The 19,727-nt window shown below is 33.6% G+C and overlaps 1 protein-coding gene across 4 annotated transcripts in view; it reads right to left on the reverse strand.

Annotated features, from left to right (window-relative positions):
- Positions 1-19,727, reverse strand: part of NECTIN3 (nectin cell adhesion molecule 3) — a 119,982-nt gene that overhangs the window by 40,433 nt on the left and 59,822 nt on the right. For 3 of the 4 annotated variants that reach the window (XM_019629304.1, XM_019629305.1, XM_019629306.1), the window contains exons 6-7: positions 12,030-12,168; positions 9,780-9,864 (exon numbers count right to left, since the gene is read on the reverse strand). In XM_019629304.1, the coding sequence (XP_019484849.1) occupies positions 9,780-9,864; positions 12,030-12,168 (224 nt within the window). Of the gene's footprint in view, positions 1-9,779; positions 9,865-12,029; positions 12,169-19,727 lie in introns of those variants that run through there. The other variant, XR_002122419.1, reaches the window with a different exon arrangement.

The following is a 19,727-nucleotide window of genomic DNA, read 5'->3' on the forward strand; positions in this document are numbered from 1 at the left end:
ATGTATATAAGGATGTTGGAAAATAAACTCGGGGCTTCAGTATTTACTGGAGTCCTCCCGGTAACTCTCTCTATTCTGTCTCTTTTCTTAATCCTAATGCCCCCCCCCCCTCAGGACTGTTCCGATAAATTATGAAGCATGTTCTCTGTGCTAATTAATGTGGCTGATACAGAAATGAATAGAACATTCATGGTGACTGGTGGCATGGGGAAAAAACACTATTAGAGAGGCCAAGTCTTCCGAATTTCCGTATTTCTCAGGTGAGATGAGAATTACTTGTAACTGTTTATTTCTCCTCAGGATACTAGATACTGAAGAAACTCTAGTAACCAGGGAAAACTACTGTGTTTCCATTAATTAACTAAATTTCCTTATTCGTGATGAAGTTTATACAGGAAAAATACAATGATGTATCATAAAAATATATTAACTTTATTAATAGCAACTAACAAAAATAGGTATTAACACCCCCAATCCAAAGAAAAAGCATGGCATTACATTGTCATCTTATAAATTGGACTTCATGCAAATTAAGAAACTTCTGCTCTTTAAAAATCACTATTAAAAGAATGACAAGCAAGAGCAAGGGGAAGTATTGGGTCGTCGGGAAAGTCATGACGCATTTTTGCATTGAAAAACATAGGAAAGTACATCATGCCTTTCTCGAAGACCCAATATTTCCAAATCACAATCTGACAAAGGACTTGTATCCAAAATGTCTTATTCCACTAGGGGTCTTTTAAGAAATTACCATGGACTGGGTGGCTTAAAGAACAAACATTTCTTCCTCATGGATCTGGAGGTTGGAAACTCCAAGCCTCCTATTTGTCTAAGATTTTGGTTCTTGTTGAGGGCCCTCTTCCTAGTTTGCAGACATCTGTCTTCTTACTGTCTCCTCACATGGCAGTGAGCAGAGAGACAAATCAGTTCTCTCCTGTGTCTTCTGATAAGGGCACTAATCCTATGATGAGGGCTCCACCCTCAGGACCTAATTACTTCCCAAAGGCTCCATCTCCAAATACCAACACATTAGGAAGTAGGGTTCCAAAATATGCATTTTGGGGAGACACAAATATGCTATCCATCACACAAAATATGCAAAGAACTCTCAAAACTTAATAGTAAAAAAATAATCCAATAAAAAAAAGTAAGCAAATATTTGGACAGAAACTTCACCAAAGAAGATAAACAAATGATAAATCAGCAAATGAAAAAAATAAATAAAAGTTCCACATATTAGTAACTAGGAAAAACTACAAATTAAAATCATAATAAAATACAACCACACACTTATTAAGAGTGTCTAAAATTTTTAAAAAGCTGTTCATAGCAAATGGTGGGTATGGAGCAACTCATGCACTGCTGGTGGGGACATAAATGGTAAAATCACTTAGGATGACAATTAGCATCTTCTTACAAATTGACACTTTTTAAGCAACATTTACACCATATGGATCCAGCCATTTTATACCTAGGCATTTACCCAACAGAAATGAAAACACAGGTGTACACAAAGACTTACATGTAATTGTTCAAGGCAGTATTGTTTGTAATAGCCCCAAAATGGAAACTACAGAATTGTCTATCAACAGGTAAATGTATTAAAAAATGTAGTATACCCATAAGTTACACCTATCTAAAAGGAATGAACTATTGATCAACAAACATAAAGGAATCCCCAAATTATTATATGGTGAGACCAAAGAAGAGAACATACTGTATAATTGTAGTATATGAAACTAAAGAACATGTAAACTAATATATACTTGTATACACAGAAAGCAATCTGTGATTGGTTCTCTGAGGATGTGGAAGGGGGGACAAGGGAAAGATGAGTGGAAAAGATTACAAAGGGGCACAAGAAAACTTATGAAAATGATGGCTATGTGCGTTGTCTTGATTGTGGTGATGTTTCCCAGGTATGTATGTATGTATGTTTGTATGTATGTATGTACGTATGTGTTTGTGTAAAGTATGTAAAATGTATTGAACTCACACTTTAAATATATATAGTTTGTTGTATGCCAATCAGCCTTCAATAAAATTCTTTTTAATAAAGGAAAAAAAAAAGATGTCATCATAGGTATTTATCTATTTGTCACTAAAAACGTAAGCTCCATAAAGATAGTAATTTTATTTGTTTTATTAGCTATGTATTCCCAGTACTGGAACATATTAAGTACTCAAGTAATATTTGTTTGATAAATGAATGACATAGAAAAAAACAAGACCAGAACTATGAATCAAAAATGTACACTTCATACATTTTAATTTCATTCCAAGCATTACTAAGTATATAATAAAAGTATCAATAATTTCCAAAAGAAACAGATGTTGAGTTTACATGAGTCAAAGTAGTATCAGTTTTATACTTTTACTAAAATAATTTCACTGATTGGTCTCTTCAATATTTTTATTAATAATCACATAACTTCTTTTTAAATAAACAACAATGATAACAGCAAACATATAGTTTACTATTAATATGTGTTAGGCGCTGTTCCAAGGATGTAACCTATGGTAATTTATTAATCCCTATAAAACCTTATAAAGTAGGTTTATTTTTTCCTCATTTACTAATTTATTCATTAGTAAGAGCTTTGATTTAATAAAAATATCAACCCTTTATACTTCAAATGTTACATCTATATTTGAATATATTTCAGTGTTATTAGTTTATAAATCATTATTTTATCCAAGCTTCGTTGATCACAAAACTTTTACCCTCAGACCAGAACAAGGCTCCACAATTCTTTCACTTGTCTAATTAATTGCCACTGTCTATTAACTGGAGGCAATATAAAAGATGAAAACTTTTTTGCTACTCAAGGGCAAAACCATGCTAGAAATACTCAATCCTCATTTATTTGAAGAATCCACCCAGCCATATAATTTCCTTCAATTTGGAAGAAAAATATTAACTCTTCTATTATCTCCCTCCTTCCCTTCTCCCTGACCCCAAAGCTCATAACTACTGGTAGCATCTGAAAACATGTTAAAATATTCAGATCCTGGGAGAAAACCACACCATTGATGATAATTATAATTAACACAAGAAGCTTAACTAACTTAAAAAATATTATTGGGAAATGGCAGTGGTGTGTTGGGAAGGTGAGCTTTGAGAAGAAATAATGGGAATCTATAAAACTATAAAGAGTAGTAGGGGGCTGGCCGAGTGGCATGATGGTTAAGAACTGGCTTGGGACACCAGAGGGCCCCGGTTCGGATCCCACATATGAGGGCCAGTGACACTGTCCGGCCGTCCAGAAGCCTGCGACTGGTCTGCCTCACCCGGGAAGAGCGTAATGATGGTGCCAACTTGGGCCAGTGAAGCAACATCCTCCACAACTAGACTAAAGAACAAAACAATAGCAACTTGTCTGTTCCCCTTCCCCCAATTCCCCAGCACTGTTCCCATCCCCCCAATTCCCCAATAAAAAATCTTTAAGGGCCGGCCGAGTGGCGCAATGGTTAAGAACTGCCTTGGGATGCCAGAGGGCCCCAGTTCGGATCCCACATATGAGGGCCAGTGACACTGCCCTCCACAGCTGAGATGCTGAACAACAGCTCGACCTGGAGCTGGGCTGCTGTGAGTCGCTGGCGACAGCGTAAGCTGCAGTCCCCTGCTGCAGTGGGCTGCCTTAAGCTACCGTGTGTAGCCAGCAGCCAGCGTGAGCGGCCAGCAGCCGCAGTGAGCAGCCATCCAGAGACCGGCGACTGATCTGCCTCAATCGGGAAGAGCGCAATGATGGTGCCAGCTTGAGCCAGTGAAGCAACATCCTCCACAACTATACTGAAAAACAAAACAACAACTTGTCTACCTGTCTGTTCCCCTTCCCCGAGTCCCAACGCTGTTCCCCTCCCCTCAATTCCCCAATAAAATCTTTAAAAAAAAATAAATAAATCAACTCTCTTTAAAAAAAAAATAAAAGAGTAGTAGGGTGATAAGTTTAAGAAAGCCTTACGTGAAATATGGCATAATTGGTAACTGAAATTAAGATACCTGGAGGGCATATCTCTAACTCTAGGCTAGACCACACTAACAAATAGAAACATCATGTTTCTAAAACTGCATAGTCTGTGAATGTTTGAGTTCTAGTCATAACACAGTTTTCCACTTTTTATCTTATTTTATAAATCAAAGGGAATATGATTCATCTTACTACACTTTCTGTACCACAAATTTGGATACCAAGGAGCAATGTACATACTATTCATGCTGGAATCAAAACAAAACAGTCTCATATATAGTCATAAAACGTTTAAATGTTTAAATTGCCAGGTAAGTGTTAAAGAATTACCTACCGCCTGTAGAAAAAAATGGCCTTTTAAAGACTTGTATAGTCAAGTAACAGTATCTGTTTCAAGGAATCTACTAGTCCTGACTTTCCAAGAATAAATGCTATTTTAGGCTGAAACACAGAATATTCTAAAACATGTATATAATGTCGAGATTTTTCTGTATCCGAAACCAAAATGTATTCATTAGATATTATTTCCCTGAAAATGTTCCCTGGATCATTTTAGTTAGTTTGGGAAATATTTTGTTTTTCACATCAAAGTATACAACTCTTCCAATACAAGGCTAAAAAATAGCATTATTCATAGAATGTACAGCATTGTCCAAAATTTTAATAGAAAGACATTTATATCAGCGTTCAGTATTTCATGCTGGATTTGAAGCTGAGTAAGATAAAGTCCCCTCCAACTGTCAGCATTTAGCATTCTGCTAGAGGTCCTAATCATTGCAAAAAAACAAAAAAACAAAAAAAAACAAAAACAAAAAAAAGAAAACAAAAAACACACACAAAATAAACAAGGAATAAAAAAACATAGCTTGTTATTTGTAGCAAGTAGATAGCATACTAGAAAATTCAAGGAAACAAACTAAAACACTATTAAAATGAATATGAAACTTGAGAGAAGAGCCTAGATACAAGATTCATATTAAAAAGCCAAAGCATTTATATATGCTAATATTAAGCCATGGGGATTGGGTGGGGAGAACCCCATTTAAAATTAAAATGCCTAAAATAAATGTAATAAGAGATGTGGAAAACATATTTAAAAAAAAAAGAAAGACTTTATACAACTTCCAGAAACTATAAGGAAAACGACAAACAGATTTAACTACATAAAGACTTAAACCTTATGTATAAAAACTATAAAGTTGAAAAATAAGAGATGAATGTAAGACAAAATATTGTCCATATCAGAGTAGTTAAAAATTTAACAAGCAAAGTTCAAAAAGTAACTGAAAATTTTAAAAATTATGGAAATAGGTAGTTTACAGAACAACAAATAGGCAGTCATAAAACTTCATCAAGTAATCTACAAAGCTTTTAAATGAGCTAGCTATTTTTCCAGTTTTATAAAACTGGAAAAAAAAACCCTCCACTAAACAGTATTAAAGAGGAAAATGGGTTTTAATACACAATAGTTCCCCCCTTATCCATGTGGATATGTTCCAAGACCCTTAGCAGATGCCTGAAACCACAGATAATACCAACTCTTATACACTATGTTTTTTCCTATACATGCATACCTATGATAAAGTTTAATTTATAAATTAGGCATAGAAAGAAATTAACAGTAACTACTAGAAAAATAGAAAATTATAACAATATACTGTAATAAAAGTTATGCGAATGGTTTTGGAGCCATTATTAAGTAAAACATGGATTACTTAAACACAAGTACTGTGATACCATAGCAGCTGATCTGATAACTGAGATGGCTACTAAGTGACTTATGTGGCGTATACAGCCTGGATACACTGGACAAAGGGATAATTCCTGTCCCAAATGAGGTAGAACAGGATGATGCAAGACTTCATCACACTACTCAGAACAACACACAATATAAAAATTATAAATTGTTTATTTCTGAATTTTTCATTTAATATTTTTGGACTGTGTAACAAACTAGGAAGTGGAATCACAGATAAGGGTGGATTACTGTACTATTTATGGGAATGTACTTGTAAATTGATACAGCCAGTTTGGCCAGCAATATGGCATCATTTAAATGTAAAAAAAAAAAAATCACAGTAATTCTATTTTTTTGCATATGTTTTATGAATACTTGTGTATAATCAAGTATATAAAAGTACCCTCATTACAACAATTATAGTTATGGAAAAAAAATGGAAACAATCTAGGAAAATAATTAGGTAATTTGTAGTATATCAACATGATGGAATACTATTATAGCCATTAAGAATGAGATACAGAGACAGCAATGGTTTTTAAGCTTGAATGTGTATTAAAATTCACCTGGTGAGCTAGATAAAATGACCACTGTCTCCAACCCCAGAGATTTTGATTCAATAAACCTGAAATTGTGTTCAAGAATCTTCATTTTTAACAACCCAGAGGATTTTGATAATGGTGGCAACATTGGCCACTCTGAAAACTACTGGTCTGTAATAGGGTGGAAAAACAATTTCTAGAACAATATGTATTCTATGACCACATTTGTGTTTTTAAAAAAATATCTGTAGATTTAAATATGAATGCTGTACACATGAAAGTCAATTCATGGAACAAGTCTGGGAGGATATTTAGGTTCCTAACAACAGTGATCTCTGTTAAAACACAAACAGCCATATAGTTAACATGACATTATAATGCATGATTTATAAATTGTCTTACTTATGGATAATGAGTTTATCCCAAATTATTCTTAAAAGCTTTATAGAATTAAGAATTATTTCATCTCCAACTCAAGTTCTGACTCTCCTAAGCAAAACGATAGTAACTAGTTGACCCTTAGGAATATATATATATATTTTTTTTTAGCTGAGCCATCCTGCCAGCTGTTGGCAGCTCAGCAGCAGCTCAGATCGGGCCAGGCATCGAACCACTGTTGCTCAGAGCTCAAACTCTTGAGCGAGCTCTTAACCAACTGAGCCACTCGGCCAGCCGACCCTTAGGAATATTTTATGGACTCAATTTTATAGCTAGAAGAGGAAAACAAATAATTATATTTTTCAACTGCTTAATTTTATAGATGAAGACAAAGTTACAATATTACTAAATGGCCTCTGACTCCCAAAGTCCAATGTTGTTATCCAATGCAGGTGCTCTCCCATCAATTGTCTTTCTAAAATTTCGATTCCTTTTCCACATAACTCTTCATTTCCACCCAGGTTTATCCTTTTAATTATGCAGTTTAGTACAAGTCAAATTACTCTAATCAACAACTGAATTATTTAATCACAAGTTTCAAAACTCCTGCCTCCAAAATTGATCCATCCAGGAAGCCTTCCTTCTCTGACTTCAAGGATACTAAAAATTACAGTTTGCACCACTGTTAACTCAAGTCATTCAAGAAAAATCTTCCTTTTGCTTATTTAGAAGGGCCTACATATATAGCATTCATATTTTCTTAACTAATATTAAGGCTACATGATCTGAGCCACATGATTTTTTTCCAATTCATAAGCTTTTAAAAATATTTAATTTGAAAATATTAATAACAAGTTGTATATTCAATTGATTTTAGAGACAAGAATAAAAATATATGCAGTTAGAATTGTCCCAGAAAATTACTAACAACATTCTAAAAACATTCCCAAAACTGAATCTAGAAACCCTCTGGTTAACTACTAGATTTGTTGAGGAAGGAAGACAGCTATCCTTCTGTAGCAATTCACAACAAATCTAGTTGAATATTTTGTTGACATTTCACACTACTTGTCAAGCTCATTTATCATCAAAAGAAATGTGAAGCTACACTCTTTATGTGAAGTCAAGAGGTTAGGAAAGATGGCATGTCTGCGCCCCTAAGACACCAAACTTGTGTAAGATGACAAAGCTGGTGCCCGTTGTCGAGTGCACATGCTAGGGGATGCTCCTCCCTGCCCTGTGCTTGGGCAGGAGGAGACTGACTATATGGTCAACAAAGGAACAGAAACTGATAACATCTTAACAGATATATTCCCTTGGAGTTTTTCCACCAAATTAAATAAATTAATTGGTGGGCAAATGATTTGCCTTATTCAAGCTGAAGATATAGGACATATTTTAGGAAGAAAATATTAAAGAACACTGCCACAGGTAATAAAACCCCAATATAGGGTTAGAGCCCCATTAGGTTGCATGGGTGACAGAGGAAAAAAAACAAAAACAAAAACACTAAAGCTAAGAATATATGCATTCAAATATTCTGATGGTTTAAACTTTCCCAAGTAGAGCATGTTAATCTAGGTATAGAAAGAACATGAGATAGAAACACTGAATCAATCCTTTTACATGAATTACTGTAAACTGATTCCAAAAGAAACTTTAAAAGGTATCATAAATGTAACTGGGGATCCAATATTCATAGCCAGACTTTTAAATTGTAATGTAAACCTTTTGTTGGTAAATAAAGGAACGCTAAAATGTAGACATTAAGTATACTGAAATGAAACAAAACAAAACAGACTCCAAGGAGAAAAGGCTCTTCATCATACCCTACCAAAGACATTCAATTTTCCTACCTTTTATTTTATATAAAAATGCATATTTTATAATGAATCTGTATATGAATAAAACTGTATTAACAATAAATCTTCAGCCATAAGCTTTTAGTAAAAATTTGTACTCCTAATACAGTTTTGATTTGTCTTAGTGGCCATAACTTTTTTCTACTTACCAATTTGTAGACCAATTTGATCCCCAATATGTTCCAGAGAAATGGTTACCGTATTTGCCGGCGTATAAGACGACTGGGCGTATAAGACGACCCCCTAACATTTCCACTCAAAATACAGAGTTTGTTATTACTCGCCGTATAAGACTACCCCCTCTTCCGCACACCTTCCACACACCAAATAAAAGGTAAAACAATATCAGATTTGATTTGGCCCACTGAAGTGCAAACAAGCGTATTGTATTTCGTGTCACCACATAACCGTTTTGGCGATGTTGAGCCACCATGTCTGCTACATGTTTTTTGAGTTCTGGCCAGTGTGGGGTGCCTCTTCTTAATGCACACTTACCCCTTGGCATACTCTTTAATGCTTTCTCATTTGATTTCCAGTCCCGAACCATCTTTTCTGTTACTCCATATTGTCTTGCAGCAGCACAATTATTATTTTCCTTAGCAAAGTTTATAACTTTCAGTTTAAAATTTGCATCATACTTCTTTCTTTTGGCTGGTGCCATGATAGGGATGATAGGGGTTTGACTGGTCGACATTTTCTATGCTGTACTGTACAATGGTACAGTATTGTGGTTGGCTGTTGGCTGTATACAAAGCCTGATTTGATTGGTCCCTGCTCCCTGTTTGCCCGCCCTGTCACTATAGCAGTCTGGTCCACCCTTGCATCAGCATCTCCCTGGGACCTCACTAGTGCGCAAGTGTGAGCTCTTCAACATTCTAACAGGCATCATGATAGCGCAAAATCGCAAATCTTCAATGCATATGTAAAGAAATATACGGTAACCCGAATTTACCACTCGCAAAATCGCACACAGCCGAGCATACACCCAGCAGCGCTGCTGATGCCTGAACGGTATGTGGAATGAAGTGGGCGGGCATCGGGAGGCCACTATGGCACGGGGCAAGCACTATGGGCAGTCTATCTGAAGTGTACCTGGCGTATAAGACGACCCCCCACTTGGAGGCATATTTTTCAGGGCCAAAAAATCGTCTTATACGCTGGCAAATACGGTACATATTTTTATGTAATAATTAATATACCATGACTGGATATTTTTTTGAAACAAATAATATACATTGCTTAACACTTTCTATTTCATTTCATTTTAAGTGTGCTCATGAACACTTACCTGAAATAGAAGGTCTTTTTGAGGCAAAGGGGGGGATCGTCCATCATACATAGGAGGTGGTTTATGTGTGGGTGGAAGGTCAATCCTGCATTAAAATGGTTTAAAAATGTGACTTCTACATTTAGCAAAAATTAAAAAAAATAATAAACAAGAGGAAAAACAAGATTCTTAAATTTTGAGGCTATTTTCCTCATACTAATATTTATATTAGTGTACACTGCATGTTTAATTTAGCTCATATTTCCATTAACTTATAATAGACGGGGGAAAAAGTAAATCGGTTTTAAAGGTTCCAGTGTTTAAGACAATCTATTCGATTAATATTTAAAGAAGCAACTCAAATAGAAGCATTTTTTGCAAATTATTACTAAGCAAGTAATCTAGTACATGACCAGTTTACTTACGTATTACACATTTTTACATCTAACTGTGCCTACCAATACATTAAAGGCAGTCAAATATGTGTGTAATGGAAGGCACTACCTTCAAAGTGTCATAAAAGTAATTTAAAAGACTATATCTCATAAAATGATAATGAAAAAAGTTTATACTGTATTTTGGAAACACTTCCAAAACTAATTTTCAAAAGGATGGTCACTCTTAAAATATTCATGCAAAAATCATGCAAATTAAGATTTTCAATCTATAGACCATTATAAATCTTGCAACATGAAATAAAGGGATCATTACAACTTTAGAAAATGCATTTCCTTTTGCCAAAATGATCTGGTTTATTTAAAAAATATATATTTCATGTATTTTAAACATTGTCGAGTTACAAAAAAACAGAAATAAATGTATCCTATAGTGCTTTGCATTTTAGAAAATAAATTTTTATGTATTCTCATACTTTTGAAGAGCACAGATAAGTAACTTTCAATACTTAGGATAAGTAAACCAAACAAAAATGTTACCTGTATTAAAGAATAAAGAGAATGAAAGCTATATAGGCCAAAATAATTACAAATTTTGTGTGGTCTAATAACGTCTTAATGTGGGCATGAAATATTATTTTAAATGAATAGAATTCAAACAACAGAATGGTTATATAGAGTTACTAGCCTACAAGTAAATTATGTTTTTGAAATTATAGAAAAGCCTAAGGTAATGTAGGAACTAAGATGAAGTTACACAAATGCTAGTTACTCTTGAAATATTAAAAAACTCCATCCAGTCTTACAGGTATTGCACTGAAAGAGTACTTTACAGTCTTTTTAAAGTAATTAGTTCCTTTCATCTAACAAAAATGACAACAAATTTATAGCTCCAAGATGCCATAGGTAATGTAAGTGAGAAAACTGAGGCTCATGGAAGTGGTGTGACTTGTTTATGGTCAGACTCCTAATTTGAGTGTGGCAGAGCTGAGACTAACATCCAAGTGTCTTCAATCCAAAAGATCAGTCCTATAACTGTGCCAGATTCGAGACATACACAAAGCATTTATGAAGACAATACATTCTTTGAGAGCCAGCCTTATGTCCTAATATAAAAATTGCAATAACTACATAAGAAATAATGCCATTTTGTATAGAACTTCACAGTCCATAAACAACATTATCTTACTCTACTCTCATCACAACCATGTGCAGTAAGAAGGAAGAGTACATATTATTCACATTTCACAGATGAAGCAACAAAGCTATTGATGGAATTAAATAAAGTGGGACATTGGTCTTTTGATTCTACAGCAAAGAACAATTTCTGCTTTATAATTCTATCTCAATGACTGAGCCCAGAACACTGCTTTCTCTTCAAATAAAAATGAGGCACATTTTATAATTCACCAAAACCAAAATTTGAGGAAAAAAACTTTTAAACTCGATGTATTGAATAACTGTTAGCAGTTGAAAGTTAATTTATATCTTTACATAAGACAGGTATACACAATCTGAAGAACCAATTACACTTCTAAGACTTTTTGTATCTGCCTTTCAGCTACATCAAAGACCTACCTGCATTTTTATTCAAAAAGCAGGGCAACATAGTGTCATCATATTACCATTTGGAAAGCTGTCTAATGTACTGTAGGTGAAAAAGATGTCTAGTCTATTTGTCTCCAGCAGCCCCTTGACACTGTTTATTTACCAAGATGTAGTTTGAGACGCTGCGCGATGAACCATGGTCATCTCACAAAGACCTAACAGCAGCTTTACTTTCATCCTCAGACACTTTATGTATGAGTAGCTGTAAAGGTATAAAGGCTGACATACTGAGTATTCATAGTTGAACACAGGCAAAAAAGTTACCTACACTTTGTCAAGATAGGCTGGTCTCTTTTTTCGAGGAGTCAGCAGCACAGTCACAAAGACAGCGATGATGAGAAGGGCAAGGACAGCTCCAATTACAGCTCCAGCTATGGCTACGGAAGAGGTCTGCTTAAATGGAACATCTGTAAAGTAACGAAAATTAGGCTTTTCAAACAACTTTAAAGAGTTCTTCAATTTGCATACCCTAATTTCTACAATGTGCAAAGACTATTTGATTGAACTATGTTATCCAATAGTGAGCTTAGAGGACGCCAAACTTGATTCACTATTTTTTGTAGCATTATGCTAACACCCTTCTTCCTTTTAGATGTCACCTTAGCACTCCAGCTTTGCTTTTCTCAAGTTATGAAAAGAATATCTCCAACCATGTATCAATGAGTGAATCTATTCTCTATGGGCAAAGAATGTATGGAGGAAAAATGAAGACAGAGAAAAGGATAAAAATTTTTAAGTTCTTGCTCTAAAAGGTGATTAAACAAACAAAAAATCAGTATCCTTTAATAGTTAACCAACAATATAGACATTTACCATTTTTATTCTATTTAAATATAAAAGAAATTCTATTAAAGAAACCAAAAACCTCCCAGAAGGGGCAAAACATCAACAACAACAAAATCCCAGACTTAATAGTCAAAAGTGACATTGTAAAACTGAAAAGTTTGAAAAATAGAAGTATTACTAAAATACTAGTTATAATTTCCCTTGATCATACACATTTAATAAAAAGTATATTTAAGATAGTATCTCTATTAAAAATTTAAATAAAAATTCTTCCCTATCTCCTAGTTATACACTATATATCATTTCTGAATACCAATTTCTCTTTCCCAGACTTCACGCCACAAATTATAAGAAATGATTTTAAAAATATACGTTACATAATTAAGTCAACTTATTTTATTAACTCCCAAATAAGGGAATTTACTAAAATTATTATAATTATACCTTTCAAAAGTAAGTATTCTGGATATGACAAAACCATCAGTCCTTAATGCGTTATTTTGACAAGTTCAGCCATGTTAAATCCAATAACTAAGTTTTGTTACAAAGTACCTTCAATATACACATTTTATCTTTTTAACCAGTAAGAAAGATATTTAAGATAACATTCTATAAATAAAGATACTGCAGTTCTAAAGTTAAAAATTCTGCCCAAGGTCACTCACTCAATGAATGGTAAAGAACACAATACTAAAATAAAACTAGGTATGAGGAGGAAAGCTTTATGGCCTTATTGAGAAAGAATGGTTTGTTGTGACATCTGGATCCACTATTTGGTAACGAAGAGCTCTTAGTTTTCAGTTAAACTGACACTCACATACACTCTTAAATAATTACTGTTGGGATCCAGATGTGGCAAATTTAAAAGGAATTAAAGTTCTATCAATTTTGAAATACATTTCACCTACTTACCATTGGGTTATTTCCATATAAATACATTATTTAAAACATTTCCCAACTGTTTTTATTAAAATGTGAGTTACATGGTGCTTTAGGTTGTCAAACATGTTTTCTCTTTCCAATTATAAGAAGTTATTTAGCAAACTAAAAATCCTGGGTTTATTATGGGTCATTTTATTATTAGCCTCATTCTACACTAAAAATCTTACACCAGTGAGTACCAAGTAACCCATTTCAATAACCTTTCAAACACTGAGTGCAACCTATAAGTAGTAAAATATACAATTAATTTAAACAATAAAACTGGCCCAGTAATTCAGGTTGTTACACTCATTTGCTAATACATGCCTGATTTATTTTCATATTGTCGCTCTCTTTACCCTACTATCTCCACTTGAATATATGCTAGATGAGAAAAATATCTGAAACCTAAGCCAGTCCTTTAAATGTGAGATTTGTACTCTGCCCTTTAAATGTGAGATTTGGGATGATTTAGGCATAATCTTCTATTCTACACTGTTACTTTCCACACCATAAAATTATAGCTTTGTATTCAGTCTTTACCAATTGGCCGATTGAAAACTATTAAGGTTACAGTGGCCAAGTTTATTTAACTAAGGTCACATACCTTGTTATAGGCACAAATAAAAAAAATCTCAATGTGTCAAATATGTTACCTATTTCATACTAGTTATTCTAAAGGTTTCCCTTTAATGAAAATTTTTCTTTTGCTGAGGGATAAAGCAGTACTATCATTTTTGTCTAAGTGTACAGAATTTAAATTTGAGTGTTCTTGTTTTGATGACAACAGCAAAGTTAATACTATATAGTAATACTTCTGAAATTATTTTTCAAAAAGTCAGGTTACTCTTTTAGTACAATTAGTCCAAATTAAGATTCTCAATGTACAGATTATATTCTTCATCAAACCTCACACCTCCTCCAACAAAGCCTTTTATTTAATCTTAGCAATATTAAATTTGGTGGCGCCTTGTACGTAATAAAACATAGAGACTTTTACTACCCTAAAGTAATTCTCAACTCTGAATATACACTATTTTTAATATCCTGAAGTAACTCTCAAGTCTCGATACAATTTTCTAAATATCTAAATTTTGGTCCACTTACCATATTCTGTCCCATTAGTCTTATCGTTTCTAGTTCTTGGATTCTTTACCTGAGAATTGACTATGTATACTATGACATTTCCTATCTTCATTGGGCCATATTTATTTCACCTGCTTCCATTCACTCTTTATTCATATTTATCCTCTTTTTTGCACACCTTTTCTTAGTATTGGAACAGGCTAGAAAGTACTGAAATGCGCAACTGGAAGAAAAGCTATTTACCAACTGGATAACCTTCTCTATGTAGGTAAACTGATTATGTTAAATACATATATGAGCTATATTTCCTATTTCCTGTTCTGATTCTTCTACTGAGAAAAAAGAATATATTTAAGGCTATAAACAGGTGAATACAAGTATGAAATGCAAAGGAAGAGCTGAAATTTCTTACATTCAAGTCAAAGAATTTTGGTGAAAATTGAGACTTTATCCCCAGCACTGCCTCCCCCACATCCCTGCCAACATCATCTACTCTATATTCTAGCTAAATCACTAAAGAAAACCATTAGGCAAGCAAATATATAAAAATGCGGCATTTTTAAACATTAAGCTAATTTACTGAATGAATGACAGGAAGTAACATTACCATCATCTAAGGAGATGATCTACTAAATCTAATTATATGATTATAAGCAGCACAAAACAAAAAGACAAAAGCATTAAAATATTTAGCATTAAAGAACTGGTGCATGTATCTCTAAAAAGAACAGCTTCCTTTTATCACAGCAGCTATGTTTACCCACATACATTAAAAACTCACCTCTAAAAACAGAAAAATAGCATGCCTCAATACAACAAACGTATACTGCCCGTAATTAAAGATATCATACAAATGTCTTATGAAGAAAATGTTCCAAAATCAGATAAAATCATACCAAAAAACATTTAAATTTAATACATATAAAATAACTTGCATTACTTTTTGAAGAAAACATTGTATATATTAAACTGAATTAAAGTTTGTCTTTATTACTCTGATAACAAATATGTGAAAACTATTCAAACATGTGCTTACCTAAGTCACATCTGAAACAGACAATATTTAAAAAAATTAAATACTATTCTATACACTAATTGTTTACAGTAATTTGCTAAAAACCATTTAAAATGTGTAAAGAAATCTACAGGAACTTTCCACACTTACATTCAAATACCAAGTCCTAACAATTAAATGAAGTTTTGTCCTTTTCTCTCTTGATTCCCTTCACCAAAACTTCAGTGATGCCATCACGATTCACAGGTTATTTGACACCTACAAACTTATTTTTCCACCTTTTATTTGCTCCCATAATAAGTATCACTGTATTGCCAATTTTTCCACATAATCCCATTTATTTTTCAATAGCCTCTTTTAATACTTATCTTTTCAATATGACATCTTATTCTTTATATCCATCCAAATAGTTATCACTACTTTTTAATAGAAGTCCCTCATTTGGGTCAGGCAGTTTCCTCAGCCTCTCATCCAAAAAATTACTTATAGAAACCTAATACATGCCAGGACTTATGCTAACGCTACAAAAGCAAGGATGAGTTTTACAGTTTCTGTCCTCACAATAGAGCAAAATCCCCAAAGTGGGGTCACAAAATCCACAAATAGATTTTCCAATGAAGTACAGAAAGAGATTATCACTTATCTAAAAAAAAGGGGGGAGAAGGCAGTTAATAAAAATAAATGTTGTATTACTGTATACCACATGGATAGGCACTGGTAGCATCATTTGGTCCATGTTTCAGGTGTTCACCTGTCACACAGGGTATCCATAATATTCTCTCAGAAGTGTGGACTGGAATAGTTCCAGGATGAAAGCAATTACAGTTACATCTTCTCTTGGTTGTTCCCTCTTAGCACAGTCAGCATTGTGTGACAAATTATGATATATGAGAGCTCAGCTAAAAGAAGTAATAACTCATCTAGAGTTATCTAATAGTCAAAAATGTAAAGGAGGAATGACATAGGTGCCCTGTGTGACAGGTGAACATCTGACACATGGACCAAATGAGCGTATCGGTGTTAAACCATATTATATACTAGTAACCATTTCTTCCTAGTAAAAGTCATTCCTGCAAAGAATTGGCAGAATGAAAGTAACACCAATAATATAGGCACACAAATAACAAAACCCAAAAACCATCAACATAAATGTTATTCTTAATACACAAACTTTATCAGTTACATTACGACATAAAACCATGTAATCTAATCAGATATGACAAGTCAACCAAAAAAAAAAATCAAATGTTAGGAGACCAAATAAATAGAAATTTACATCCGCTCTTAATAATAAACCTCACACTAAACCCATACTGTGCTGAAATAGTAGCTGAGGGGTGAGGTTACTATGATTAGCAAGACATTGAAATACAAACATCTCAAACAAGACAAGTTCTAAAACCAGTAGTTGGAAGGCAAATTCTTGTGGTACCTAGCAATATACTTCCTCCATTCCAATCTACTTGTTTTTGAGCTGTAGCATGTTAGCTATCATGCCTAAAAACCAAGTATCAAAATATAATTAACCTGGAATCACACCTTTGAATCACTGATCAAAAAGTTCAAAACCAAGATTTAAAAAAAGCAAATGAAGCACATTGATTCATGTGTTTTTTTAATTATTTTTTACCAAATTTTATTAAAATGTTTTAGTGGAAAAAAGTTAACCTGTAAAAGGAAGCACACAGTTTCCCCAAACATTATTGCTTTAGTGAAAAAAGAAAAACCAGTATTTTAAAAATATTTCATCAGATGTTACAATGTCCATTTTTGAATATTTTATAATGCATAGAGCAAGCTGCTATAGTAGCACATATATAACTTATAAATTTATACATATTGGGGTACATAATTTTTAGCCGATAGGTACAGAAGTTTTGAAGACCACTGATGTAGAGAAGATAGGTAAAAACAAAAATACAATGTGAAGTTATGGTAGATATGATATAAAAGAATATAGCCAGCAGTTATTGATTCTACAGGGGAATGTTTCATAAAGCTATAGTTTGAACTGGACCTTGAATATGGACTGGTTTCCCAATGTGGGAAGAGGAGGAAAGGGAATGGCCAGGTAGAGAAAACAACATGGACAGAATTATTCAGACAGCAAAGCACATGGTATGGTGAAAGAACAGCTATTACTAACAGATCTAGACATTAAGTAGATTTCCTGTTAGTAGATCTAGGCATTGAGTATCAAATGGCTGCTAATGGCAAAAGAAAAGCAGGCATTATGTGCCTTCTGATGGAATATAACCACCATTTAAGAAGTAATCTTGCCTCCCAAATTAAACCTTAATCTTATCAAGGTTCTAGATCTCACTGTTAAGTATACAGAAGTACAGAGATGCAATTGGTACAATCCAAACTAGGAAACTGTAGGACAAACGAAGTCATTTCTTCAACAAATAAATTGCAAGGGAAATATGGGAGTAGGGAGGCGGGCATGTGTAGAACACACAGATTCAAAGACATTGCAACCAATCACAATGCATGGGTCATTGCGCATACTAACTAAAACTGCAAAAATAGGTGATTAGAAATTTGAACACTCACTGGATACTTGGTATTAAGGAATTTTTTGATGTAATAATTAACCTGTGGTTACTTAGTTTCTAACTGTTCCTTATCTTTTAGAGCTACATACTGATATATTTTTACAGGTGAGCTAATGGCAGGAGGGATTATGTGGGTAGAAGTTTAAAGGAAACAAGACTGACCATGAATACATAATAACTGAAGCAGGTGCATGGAGGTTCATTTCCTTATTCTATCCTACTTTTGTGTAATTTTCCATAATATAATGTTTTTGAAAAAGGCTAAGGCCTCTAGATCAGCAGTTCTCAACCTTTCACAGGGGTCGCCTAAGACCATCGGAAAACACGTATTTTCGATGGTCTTAGGAACCGAGACACCGCTCCTCTATCTGTCTCCAGGCCCACATGCAGATACGCCCACATACGAGTACTCGGCGACCCCTGTGAAAGGGTTCGCGACCCACAGGTTGAGAACCGCTGCTCTAGATAGTTACCTCTGGCTTTTAAATCAAACCTCCTCCCTTCAAGGTTAGGTTTTCCCTAAGATATTTCTCATAACTGAGACTGTGAAATTAGGTATTATGTCTACGTAGAAATGTTATACATGTAAGCAAATGAGGCCTTGAATTATTCTCAACTTTTTAGGATTATTTATATTTTAAAGTTATTCTATTAGTCACTCTGTTTCATCCATAGCGTCCAGCCAGAATAGCAGCTATTTAAAGGAAAGTGAAATAAGACATCCCAAAATTAAATCAAGTTTTACTGTCTGAAGTGAAACGAACATGATAAATAAGTATTATCAAGGTTCAAAAAAAGAAATGACCCCTAAGAGTATATACAGCAAAGTTCTTGATTGAAATTTATCACTATTCAAAAAAAAGAAAAGTATAATTTACTGGAATACAATGAAGCAGAAAACATTTTAAAAAACAGAAAAGTTGTATATTGTGTACACTATTCCAAAGAGTCTTTCATGCATGAATTCTTATTAGTATAATAAGAGGGAAACCAAACTTAATCCAGTCAAAATATATCTTATTAAAAACAAAAACTGCTGCTTGCTCTAAAACAACTTAAAGTTTAGAAAAATGTATTATAATTTCAAACATCAGAGATAGAAAACAGGGAGGTGGTTGCAATTAGAAACAATGGCATTTTAAACCAAACTAGCTCACAAGCAGTAAGTAAAAAACATTAAATGCCAACTTAAAAAATATCTTATGAAATGTGTTAATTCCAAACTAAAAGTCAATCTATAAAATTTGACATGTCAAAGTCAAAGCAAAAACATTTAAAAACTGCTAGGGCTAGAGAGACAAGATAATTCATGATTCTAGAGAATGTTATATGTGTGTGTATGTTCTTAATATGTATATATATGTATGTATATATACATACATATATATGTATATATGTGTATATATATGATAGAAAGTAAATGGTTAATTAAAAGCAAAGTTTATAATAGCTAACATACCATCTTAGATGCTTCCTCAAACTTTATTTAACTGTATCCTTAACTTGATAGTCTTATTTGGGTAGAGAAATAAAATAGGTTTCTAAATCCCACAAAACATCATTAAAGGGTCTCTCTCTCTCTCTCTCTCTCTCTCTCTCT

Source organism: Hipposideros armiger, unplaced genomic scaffold, assembly GCF_001890085.2.
Source record: "Hipposideros armiger isolate ML-2016 unplaced genomic scaffold, ASM189008v1 scaffold_837, whole genome shotgun sequence".
Taxonomy (NCBI): domain Eukaryota; kingdom Metazoa; phylum Chordata; class Mammalia; order Chiroptera; family Hipposideridae; genus Hipposideros; species Hipposideros armiger.